This window comes from Entelurus aequoreus, linkage group LG25 (genome assembly GCF_033978785.1).
Source record: "Entelurus aequoreus isolate RoL-2023_Sb linkage group LG25, RoL_Eaeq_v1.1, whole genome shotgun sequence".
Lineage (NCBI taxonomy): Eukaryota > Metazoa > Chordata > Actinopteri > Syngnathiformes > Syngnathidae > Entelurus > Entelurus aequoreus.
Window position 1 is genome coordinate 23,273,900 of NC_084755.1, and position 13,171 is coordinate 23,287,070.

Genomic DNA, 13,171 nt, shown 5'->3' on the forward strand with positions numbered 1-13,171 from the left:
TCTCAACCTTTTTGACCTCAGAGCCCATCATTTCCACTACATAGGGGCCCGGGACCTTATCAAATGTAAACACTGAAATAGTAATCTTATTCTGGATTTTATTCATATTAAATAATTATATCTAACCTGCTTACAGTTTACAATCTTGTCAAATAATATGAAACCATGCGTTAAACACCAATATTATTATTTATTTAACACATAAACCTTAGGCTTTGGTCAGGCTGATTAGAACAATAAGTACTAACCCAATATACTGCATAAGACTAGACTAATAAATAGTCTATTCACTGGCCTGATCCGTACATTTGATACCCTTGCTATATGTCAATAACAATTAGATGTACCGTATTTTTCGGAGTATAAGTCGCACCTGCCGAAAATGCATAATAAAGAAGGTAAAAAACATATATAAGTCGCACTGGAGTATAAGTCGCATTTTTGGGGGAAATGTATTTGATAAAACCCAACACCAAGAATAGACATTTGAAAGGCAATTTAAAATAAATAAAGAATAGTGAACAACAGGATAAATAAGTGTACGTGTACAACTGAGAACGTGCCTGGTATGTTAACGTAACATATTATGGTAAGAGTCATTCAAATAACTATAACATATAGAACATGCTATACGTTTACCAAACAATCTGTCACTCCTAATCTTAAGTGAATGAGCTAAATAATATTATTTCATACTTTACGGTAATGTGTTAATAATTTCACACATAAGTCGCTCCCCGGCCAAACTATGAAAAAAAAACTGCAACTTATAGTCTGAAAAATATGGTAAATAAAATTCAATTAGTTTAAAAAAAAAAAAAATAGGAAGTTAGTTCCTAAGATAGATGGTTTTAATGATCCTCGTCCTACTAAAATAACACTTCCAAATTCCCTTCCAAATTCCCTTCCAAATTCCACTAAAGTCAATCTCATTCATCTCAGGATGCTGGTAATCAAAAATAGAAAAAGATTAGGGATGTTTTGATCTAAAAGCCCTGAATCTGAATTTCAAGGCGGCTCAAAAAACAAAAACAAAGAACAAAAGAAGTAACATGCAGTACCGGAGTCCAACAGAGAGGCAGCAGCTGCATAAAGTAGCCTGCATGCAGCCTGCCTGAGCCTCCCCTGAAGAAGAAGTTTTTCAGCACCTGAGTTTGATTGATTGATTGAAACTTGTATCAGTAGATTGCACAGTACAGTACATATTCCGTACAATTGACCACTAAATGGTAACACCGGAATACGTTTTTCAACTTGTTTAAGTCGGGGTTCACGTTAATCAATTCATGGTAAAGCCACATGGGAAGAATGGAAACATTAATATTAGGATTTTATGTCCTTGACAAAAAGGACTGCAAAGGATTGACAACAACACATGACTCAGGTATGTGAATCTTATTTGAAAAGTGTTGTGGACGCTACTTTGCTGGGTTGTTAAATGTTAGCTTAGTATCAGTAGTTATGGTACATTAAAGAAAGTGCATGATAGCAAGACAATGTGACGCACATGGGAAGAGTCCATACAAGCTTAGATTATAATCTTTTTTTTTTTAAAACATATTCATTTAGAAATGTAATTCAGTGCTTTTTGTCCGCTTTAAGGGGCATAATTTGAAAGTTGATCATTTTAAAAAAGCTAAAAAAAAAAAAAAAGAGCACATTCTAAAAAAATCTATCACTAAGCCTTTGGCACAGAACTGAAACTGTACATAATACTGTCAGAAAGTGTGTTTGTGTACGAGGATCTCATTTTGTTTAACACTGCTACTTGTCACACAAAACATAACATTGTCGTATTTTACGCCTCATATTGCGCCACACATTTTCAATGTGGGACAGGTCTGGACTACAGGCAGGCCAGTCTAGTACCCGCACTCTTTTACTATGAAGCCACGTTGATGTAACACGTGGCTTGGCATTGTCTTGCTGAAATAAGCAGGGGCATTCATGATAACGTTGCTTGGATGGCAACATATGTTGCTCCAAAACCTGTATGTACCTTTCAGCATTAATGGTGCCTTCACAGATGTGTAAGTTACTGATGCTGGCTTTTGAACTTTGTGCCTATAACAATCTGGATGGTTCTTTTCCTCTTTGTTCCGGAGGACACAACGTCCACAGTTTCCAAAAACAATTTGAAAGGTGGACTCGTCAGACCTCAGAACACTTTTCAACTTTGCATCAGTCCATCTTAGATGAGCTGGGGCCCAGCGAAGCCGTCGGCGTTTCTGGGTGTTGTTGATAAATGGCTTTTGCTTTGCATTAACTCGTAGCGACGAACTGTAGTTACTGACAGTGGTTTTCTGAAGTGTTCCTGAGCCCATGTGGTGATATCCTTTACACACTGATGTCGGTTTTTGATGCAGTACGCCCTGTGGGATCCAAGGTCATGGGCATTCAATGTTACGGGCAGTGATTTCTCTAGATTCTCTGAACCTTCTGATGATATTATAGACCTTAGATGGTGAAATCCCTAAATTCCTTGCAATAGCTTGTTGAGAAGTGTTGTTCTTAAACTGTTTGACAATTCGCTCACGCATTTGTTGACAAAGTGGTGACCCTCGCCCCATCCTTGTTTGTGAATGACTGAGCATTTCATAGAAGCTGCTTTTATACCCAATCATGGCACCCACCTGTTCCCAATTAGCCTGTTCACCTGTGGGATGTTCCAAATAAGTGGTGATGAGCATTCCTCAACTTTCTAAGTCATTTTTGCCACACAAAACAAAACAATAATTGTGCGCTTACTTTCTTTCAGTCATATTCTTTTTACCTTCACACCCATTGTTTAACGTGTGTTCTGCTGTCGTTGAGGTTGAGGTTGCTATTGTTATTATTGTTGTTGTTTTTGTTGTTGTCTCTCTGTCTCTGTCTTATCCCCCTCATGTCCCGACAATTTTCCCCTCGGTCTTTCTTTTTTTTAATTTTTATATCCGGTCCGGCTGCGCCAAACATTAATATAAATCCATTTAATGAAGTTAAATACAAATAAGGCAACAATAGAAGTATTCCACATTTCTCTTGTCTAAAGTAAATCTGTATAGCAGATATGGGCCTTCTACATCAGGGGTGTCAAACTCATTTTAGATTGGGGGCCACATGGACAAAAATCGATTCCCAAGGGGGCCGGACTGGTAAAATCACGGCACGATAACTTAAAAATAAAGAAAATATTGTTTTCTTTGTTTAGAAATAGAACAAACACATTCTGAATTTGTGCAAATCATAATGTTGTTGGGATTTTTTTACACTTACATGTCGTGGTTAATTGTATTCAATCTTTATTTTTTGTTATTTATATTTTCTGAATGAATTATGTGCTAAAGTTCATCAGTCAACTCATTGGTGTTAATGTTCAATCTATCAAGATAAAAATGTTATATCAAAATCAAGTTACAGCATGTTATTTATGTAGTTTGATCATTTTCCTCGACTGGTGCACTAACATCATGTGGTTTATTTTATACATATGTAGCATCATCTACAAAGATACAAAGAATTGCTATTGTGACATCCAGTGGACACATTTAGAACAGCAGTTTCTTTCATTCAAAAATTTCAGGTTAATTTTTATACTTAGCAAACTTATCCCACGGGCTGGATAAAACATGTTCGAGGGCCTGATCCGGCCCCTTGGGCCGTACGTTTGACACCTGTGACCTACATCAACAATATGATTTGAGATTGACACCCCTGGCCGAGCCTATGCAAAATATACCCTTGCGTTGTGGTGACATAGACCCTAAATGATGTTATTGGTCGGCATTTCGTCCTTTTGTTCTGGACTGCAGAGGTGCCTGGGAGCCTATTCAAATATAAACACTGAAATAGTAATCTTATTCTTGATTTTATTTGTATTCAATAATTATATCTAACCTGCTTACAGTTTACAATCTTGTCAAATAAAATGTAACCATGTGTTAAACACAAATATCATTATTTATTTAACACATAAACCTTAGGATTTGGTCAGACTGATTAGAAAAATAAGTACTAACCCAATATACTGCATAAGAATAGACTAATAAATAACGCAACCCCGATAGGGACAAGTGGTAGAAAATGGAGGGATGGATGGACGACCTAAAATAAATGTACATACAACTATGTTGTGCTAACATAAATAAAACCAAAATAATATTGAATATGTTTCTGAACTAAACTGTCAATAAAATTGACCTTTTAGTCATAATTTATGCACTTAAGAAGTTCTTTATGACTTTAGCTCTAAACATATTCAGTTTGTTTATGATTGTCATAACAGCCACACGTGGTGGATGAGTGAATTACAACGGAGTACCGCTCGGGCCAGTACGGACCACAACTGAGAAACAGGTATTTTTTTGCAGCCCAACAATGGTTAAGAAACACGTTGTCAAAAGTTTACATACACTTGTAAAGAACATAATGGCATGGCTGTCTTGAGTTTCCAATAATTACTACAACTCTTACTTTTTTGTGATAGAGTGATTAGAGCACATACTTGTTGGTCACAAAAAACATTCATGACATCACATGGACAAAGATAAGACCTTCTGGAGGAAAGTTCTGTGGTCAAATTAAACAAAAAATGAGCTGTTTGGCCACAATACCCAGCAATATGTTTGGAGGAGAAAAAGTGAGGCTTTTAATCCCAGAAACACCATGCCTACCGTCAAGCATGGTGGTGGTAGTATTATGCTCTGGGCCTGTTTTGCTGCCAATGGAACTGGTACTTTACAGAGAGTAAATGGGACAATGAAAAAGGAGGATTACCTCCAAATTCTTCAGGACAACCTAAAATCCTCAGCCTGGAAGTTGGGTCTTGGGCGCAGTTGGGTGTTCCAGCAGTACAATGACCGCAAAAACATGTCAAAAGTGGTAAAGGAATGGCTAAATCAGGCCAGAATTAATGTTTTAGAATGGCCTTCCCAATGTCCTGACTTTTGGAATGCCACTTTTTGGATTATCCACACTTTGTGACGTTTGGACAATGTCAGAAAACCAACAAATTTAGCTGAACTGCACCAATTTTGTCAAGAGGAGTGGTCAAAAATTCAACCAGAAGCTTGTGGATGGCTACCAAAAGCGCCTTATTGCAGTGAAACTTGCCAAATATTAACATTGCTGTATGTATACTTTTGACCCAGCAGATTTGGTCACATTTTCAGTAGACTCATAATAAATTCATAAAAGAACCAAACTTCATGAATGTTTTTTGTGACCAACAAGTATGTGCTCCAATCACTCTATTACAAAAAAAATAAGAGTCGTAGAAATTATTGGAAACTCAAGACAGCCATGACATTATGTTCTTTACAAGTGTATGTAAACTTTTGACCACGACTGTACATGACTTGTTTAGAGGGTATACAGTCCACCTTTACAAACGCTGTCTCCTCCGATTTTGCATCAAAGTCTGCAAAAAAAAGCAAGAATGTCGAAACACTTTGATTAGTTCTAGCTCCCAGTCTCTCTCGTTAATTACCATTGTCCGCTTGCAACAAAGGAAGCTAACAAGATAAATAAATGGTTGATGAGTGCATGCTGTGGAAGCTCCCTGAGTTGACTCACAGGAAGAAAAAAAAAAAACACTGCCCAAAAGCCTTTGGGCAAAGAATTGCACGGCACATGATATGAGGGTATCACTACGCAGAATCATAAAACAAGCTTAAATATTCCTCAAAATGATTAAAGTCCACACTAGTGTTGTCCCGATACCAAAATATTTCGGTATTTTTCTAAATAAAGGGGACCACAAAAAATCTCATTATTGGCTTTATTTTAACAACAAAAATCTTACGATATATTATAATATGTTTCTTATTGCAAGTGTGTCCTTAAATAAAATAGTGAACATACTAGACAACTTGTCTTTTAGTAGTAAGTAAACAAACAAAGGCTCCTAATTTAGTCTGCTGACATATGCAGTAACATATTGTGTCATTTTCCATTCTATTATTTTGTCAAAATCATAAAGGACAAGTGGTAGAAAATTAATTTTTAATCTACTTGTTCATTTACTGTTAATATCTGCTTACTTTCTCTTTTAACATGTTCTATCTACACTTCTGTTAAAATGTAATAATCACTTATTCTTCTGCTTGATACTTTACATTAGTTTTGGATGATACCACAAATTTGGGTATCAATCCGATACCAAGTCGTTAGTTACATGATCATACATTGGTCATATTCAAAGTCCTCATGTGTCCAGGGACATATTTCCTCAGTTTATAAACATAATATAAAGATTTTGTGACACTAAAAAATATTGACATAATCATAGTAGTATTGACTAGATACACTCCTGTACTTGGTATCATCACAGTGGATGTCAGGTGTAGATATACCAATAAAGTTTGTTTATATTGTAGCATCCTGGAAGAGTTGGTGCTCCAGAGAATTCTGGGAATTTGGGTCTGTAGTGTTTATGTTGCGTTGCGGTGCAAATATTCTCCCAAAATGTGTTTGTCATTGTTGTTTAGTGTGGTGTCACTATATGGCACATGTTTATGACAGTGTTGGCATTGTTCATACGGCTACCCTTAGCGTAATATGTATGGCTGTTGATTAAGTATGCGCTTCATTCAGTTGTGTGTACTGAGTTCAAAGTCAAGATGATTGTCGCAATGGCCAATAATTGGAAATAGAGAAATCTTGTCTTAACGATGTCAACTTAGACTATTTTTCAACACATCAAATATCGTGTGTAGTGAAGCATGTATAGCTATCACTCGTCCTGCAGGGATGATACTTGGCGTGGCGCAGCTGGGAGAGTGGCCGTGCCAGCAACCTGAGGGTTCCTGGTTCGATCCCCAGCTTCTACCAACCTCGTCGTGTCCTTGAGCAAGACACTTCACCCTTGCTCCTGACGGGTCGTGGTTAGGGCCTTGCATGGCAGCTCCCGCCATCGATGTGTGAATGGGTGAATGTGGAAATAGTGTCAAAGCGCTTTGAGTACCTTGAAGGTAGAAAAGAGAGTATAGAGCAGTGGTTCTTAACCTGGGTTCTATCGAACCCTAGGGGTTCGGTGAGTCGGGCTCAGGGGTTCGGCGGTGGTCAAGACACACCCGACTCATCGTGTAAATAAAAACTTCTCCCTATCGGCGTATTACGGATACGGCAACAGCAGAAGTCAGACTGATTTGCAGGTGTGTAATTTGTTGTGAGTTTATGCACCGTGTTGGTGTTGTTCTTTGAACGAGGTGATGTTCATTTTGTGCACCAGTAAAAAAACATGGTAACACTTTAGTATGGGGAACATATTCACCATTAATTAGTTGCTTATTAACATGCAAATTAGTAACATATTGGCTCTTAACTAGTCATTATTAAGTACTTATTAATGCCTTATTCGTCATACAACCCTAACCCTCCTCAGTGCTGAGCTCTGTAGAACTTGCACCTGGCTCGCTGACAACAAGCTATCCATCCACTTGGGTAAAACAGAATCCATCCTGTTTGGGTCCCACATCAAACTTAAGAGAGTCAATGACTTCAACATAAAAGTAGGTGACAGTGTCATCACCAGGAAAGATGAGGTCACCTACCTAGGTTCCATTCTAGAGGCTAACCTTTCCTGTGACAAAATGGCAACCAAGGTAATCAAAAAGGTTAACCAACGAACGAGATTTCTCTACAGAATTTCCCCTCTGGTCAACAAAAGCACCTTGAGGATTCTGGCGGGAACTCTCGTTCAACCCTTTTTCGATTATGCATGCACCTCCTGGTACCCTAGCACCTCCAAAACCCTCAAATCTAAACTCCAAACATCTCAGAACAAGCTAGTCAGGTTACTTCTAGACCTCCACCCCAGATCCCACCTCACTCCTACCCACTTCTCTAAAGTGGGCTGGCTCAAGGTGGAGGACAGAGTTAAACAACTTGCACTGAGCCTAGTCTATAAAATCCGCTACACCTCCCTGATACCGAAGTACATGTCAAACTACTTCCTTAATGTAAATGACCGCCATAACCACAACACCAGGGGGTGCTCCACTAACCACGTTAAACCCAGATTCCGAACTAACAAAGGTCTTAACTCATTCTCTTTCTATGCCACATCAATGTGGAATGCGCTCCCAACAGGTATAAAAGAAAGGGCATCTCTATCCTCCTTCAAAACCGCAATAAAAGTTCACCTCCAGGCAGCTACAACCCTAAACTAACACCCTCCCCGGATTGCTAATAATCAAATGTAAACAATCAAATGCAGATACTTTTTCTTATGCCTTCTGATCTCTCTCTCTCTCTCTCTCTCTCTCTCTCTCTCTCTCTCTCTCTCTCTCTCTCTCTCTCTCTCTCTCTCTCTCTCTCTCTCTCTCTCTCTATGTCCACTACTTGATGTCCATACTCCCCCCCCCCCCCTCCCTCCACACCCCTGATTGTAAATAATGTAAATAATTCAATGTGATTATCTTGTGTGATGACTGTATTATGATGATAGTATATATGATAGTATATATCTGTATCATGAATCAATTTAAGTGGACCCCGACTTAAACAAGTTGAAAAACTTATTCGGGTGTTACCATTTAGTGGTCAATTGTACGGAATATGTACTTCACTGTGCAACCTACTAATAAAAGTCTCAATCAATCAAAAAACCCTCTAACCCTGGCCCTAACCCCCTAACCCTAACCAAATAACTCTAAATTAAGTCTTTGTTACTTAGAATATGTTCCACATACTAAAGTGTTACCAAAAACATATAACTTTGTCTTGAATTTGAAAAAAAAACATTTTATTTTTCACTAAAGAAGGGTTCGGTGAATGCGCATATGAAACTGCTGGGGTTTGGTACCTCCAACAAGGTTAAGAACCACTGGTATAGAGTATAACCCATTTACCATTTACCATTAACCTGAAAGTGTGTGAAATGAGAAATGAGATGGAGTCACGAGCCAAAACTATATTTAAAAGAAAGACATTCATGCAGAGATGAGAAGAAAGGCATACGAGTGAGACCTGTGAGGCGAAAGCGAGTTTGCGGGGGGTCATCAAGTGCATCAGAGCGACACCGGGGCGAGCATGAGAGAAGGATCAAGAGACGAGTCGGGGGAGACGGAGGCTAAACGTACAGTTGGAGGGGATAACGTCAAAATAAAAAAAGGAAGACGAGAAGAAAGGCGACCGTGAGGCTGCTGTGAGTGCTGCCATTATCCAGTAGGGTGAAACAATGGCTTTACAGGAGTGTGTGTGCTGAGGGCAGCCTCACACTGTGCCTGCAGGGCTTCCTGCCATGCTTCGCCTGAGACGGCCAGAGAGAAAGAGAGCGCAGGGAAGAGGTTCGATTTGCCATGTCGATATTCCACAGCGAAGAACAAAAACAAAAAAATATATAAAAATGTGGCACAGATGACTCAAAAAGTGCTTCTTCCTACTCCTTTTCAGACATGCTGTGCTGTACAAGTTTAAATGTGCGGTGTTCTTCATTGTAATGGTCGCAACAAATAAAAAATATTTAAAAAAAAACAGAAAAAGATGCATTTTGTAATATTACATGAAATATGAAATGACGGGTGTCGAGTTTCACGCTATATGCTGGTGGTAATGAACCCATGGGTGTTAATCGTGTAACTGAAGCACCCCTCATCTTTATGGAGATGAAGAGTTATTTACATAGCCCGTTTCACACACAGACAATTTGTGGATGTACCGTATCATTCATTCCCTGGCCAAACTTATAGCTGAAGGGAATTTTTACTTTGCAAATACAAAACCCAAAACCAGTGAAGTGGGCACGTTGTGTAATTCGTAAAAAAAAAACAGAATACAATGATTTGCAGAGACAATATATTTAATATCTGAACTGAGAAACTACATTTTTTTTTGCAAATAATCATTAACTTAGAATTTAATGGCAGCGACACATTGCAAAAAAGTTGGCAAAGGGGCATGTTCACCACTGTGTTACATGGCCTTTCCTTTTAACAACACTCAGTAAACGTTTGGGAACTGAGGAGACACATTTTTGAAGCTTCTCAGGTGGAATTATTTCCCATTCTTGCTTGATGTACAGCTTAAGTTGTTCAACAGTCCGGGGGTCTCCGTTGTGGTATTTTACGCCTCATATTGTGCCACACATTTTCAATGGGAGACAGGTCTGGACTACAGGCAGGCCAGTTTAGTACCCGCAGTCTTTTACTATGAAGCCACGCTGTTGTAACACGTGGCTTGGCATTGTCTTGCTGAAATAAGCAGGGGCGTCCATGGTAACGTTGCTTGGATGGCAACATATGTTGCTCCAAAACCTGTATGTACCTTTCAGCATTAATGGTGCCATCACAGATGTGTAAGTTACCCATGCCTTGGGCACTAATACACCCCCATACCATCACGGATGCTGGCTTTTCAACTTTGCGCCTATAACAATCCGGATGGTTCTTTTCCTCTTTGTTCCGGAGGACACAACGTCCACAGTTTCCAGAAACAATTTGAAATGTGGACTCGTCAGACTACAGAACACTTTTCCACTTTGTATCAGTCCATCTTAGATGAGCTCAGGCCCAGCGAAGCCGGCGGCGTTTCTGGGTGTTGTTGATAAATGGCTTTGGCTTTGTATAGTAGAGTTTTAACTTGCACTTACAGATGTAGCGATGAACTGTACTTACTGACAGTGGTTTTCTGAAGTGTTCCTGAGCCCTTGTGGTGATATCCTTTACACACTGATGTCGCTTTTTGATACAGTACTGCCTGAGGGATCGAAGGTCTGTAATATCATTGCTTACGTGCAGTGATTTCTCCAGATTCTCTGGATCTTTTGATGATTTTACAGACCATAGATGGTGAAATCCCTAAATTTCTTGCAATAGCTCGTTGAGAAATGTTGTTATTAAACTGTTGGACAATTTCCTCACGCATTTGTTCACAAAGTGGCGACCCTCGCCCCATCCTTGTTTGGGAATGACTGAGCATTTCATGGAAGCTGCTTTTATACCCAATCATGGCACCCACCTGTTCCCAATTAGCCTGTTCACCTGTGGGATGTTCCAAATAAGTTTTTGATGAGCATTCCTCACCTTTCTGTCTTTTTTTGCCACTTGTGCCAGCTTTTTTGACACATGTTGCAGGCATCAAATTCCAAATGAGCTAATATTGGCAAAAAATAAAGTTTTCCAGTTTGAACGTTAAGAATCTTGTCTTTGCAGTCTATTCAATTGAATATAAGTTGAAAAGGATTTGCAAATCATTGTATTCTGTTTTTATTTGCCATTTACACAACGTGCCAACTTCACTGGTTTTGGGTTTTATACACTGGAGGTATATTTTTGGGTGGACATTAGACTGGACACAGAAAATTAGGTTAATAATGGTAATAATATAAACCGGGGTAAAACTCCAGACGGTTAGTATTACTGTTTTAAATAAAAATTATCGAAAAACCGTGACTGATAACTGCTTCTTTGATAAACTCACTTATTTTTCATATGTTATTGTGAGTGTTTGTGACCAACCTAAAAATTGAGGGGTGCACCATCCACTTTAGCCACCAGATGGCAGTAGTGTTGTGAATATTTAAAAATGTGTTTTGTGGCGATTCCAACTTAGAGTGGTGCTTTCCATTATTTTCAGCAGACTGCATTGCGAAAGCATCCCCCCCGCTTCGTCTCACATGAGATCCAACCCAGGAACGGGGCCATATCAGTAGTGGCACCTTGACAAACGTATTCTCTGGGCGGGATAGCTCGGTTGGTAGAGTGGCCGTGCCAGCAACTTGAGGGTTCCAGGTTCGATCCCCGCTTCCGCCATCCTAGTCACTGCCGTTGTGTCCTTGGGCAAGACACTTTACCCACCTGCTCCCAGTGCCACCCACACTGGTTTAAATGTAACTTAGATATTGGGTTTCACTATGTAAAGCGCTTTGAGTCACTAGAGAAAAAGAGCTATATAAATATAATTCACTTCACTTCACTTCACTCTGAATGGAGTTAAACTGATAGGAATGGTCATAATTGATGAGTAAAAGAGAAGATGTAATAGTACACATTTTCTGCATCATGATCATGAATTCCACATTGACGTGTCTGCTTCCTCCAGGAGAAAAGTCAATGATGCAGGGATAAAGTATTAGTATAACAAAGCAGGTGTTGCAGGCTTGGGGCCCTCCTTTTGCTCCCGCTCACATCCTGCAAACGTGAGTCACATATGCCTCCCAGCAGACCGGGCTGTTGACTCATGCGCGTAGTCGCCCACAGGCTCTGCTATCGTGTCATGGCGAATATGACCACAAGTGCGTGTGACCGACAGGGTGGTGCTGTGAGCGTGCATGCATCTGACGGATTGCATCCTGGGGAATAGTAATATATGCTAGCTCAAAGAAAAAGATCTTGCTTTGGGGAAATCGCACCGACACCTTGTACAGATAATGCCAAATTCTAATTATGTTTAAATGCAGACCTCTTGCTCAGTGATGATAAGACCACCATATATGATGATATATATACAGTATATGAGTGTGTGTGTGTGTATGTATGTATATATATATATATATGTATATATATATATATATATATATATATATATATATATATATATATATATATATATATAATTTATTTATTAGGGCTGCAACAACCAATTGATTAAAATCGATTATAAAAATTGTTGCCGATTAATTAAGTCATCGATTCGTTGGTTCTAAGCTATCCGCATGCGCAGAGGCAATTTTTTATTTTATTTTTTTATAATTTTTTTATTTTTTAAATAAACCTTTATTTATAAACTGCAACATGTACAAACAGCTGAGAAACAATAATCAATATTAGTATGGTGCCAGTCTGCTGTTTTTTTCTCCAATAAAATACTAGAAAGGATGGAAATGTAGTTTGTCTCTTTTATCCAATTATTAATCGATTAATCAAAGTAATAATCGACAGATTAATCGATTATCAAATTAATCGTTAGTTGCAGCCTTAATATATATATATATATATATATATATATATTATATACATACATACATACATACAGTCGTGGTCAAAAGTATACATACATTTGTAAAGAACAATGTCATGGCTGTCTTGAGTTTCCAATCATTTTTACAACTCTTATCTTTTTGTGATAGAGTGATTGGAGCACAAAAAACATTCATGAAGTTTGGTTATTTTATGAATATTATGGGTCTACTAAAAATGTGACCAAATCTGCTGGGTCAAAAGTATACATACAGCAATGTTAATATTTGGTT

The 13,171-nt window shown here is 38.6% G+C and overlaps 1 protein-coding gene across 3 annotated transcripts in view; it reads left to right on the forward strand.

Moving 5' to 3' along the window:
- The window catches only part of cacna1ia (calcium voltage-gated channel subunit alpha1 Ia), a 566,877-nt gene that overhangs the window by 6,452 nt on the left and 547,254 nt on the right, over positions 1–13,171 (forward strand). The window contains exon 1 of one of the 3 annotated variants that reach the window (XM_062036516.1): positions 967–1,384. The exons of 1 other annotated variant lie outside the window; for it this stretch is intronic. In XM_062036516.1, coding sequence (XP_061892500.1) covers positions 1,300–1,384 — 85 coding nt within the window. In that variant the 5' untranslated portion in view covers positions 967–1,299. Of the gene's footprint in view, positions 1–966; positions 1,385–13,171 lie in introns of those variants that run through there. One more of the 3 variants, XM_062036514.1, reaches the window with a different exon arrangement.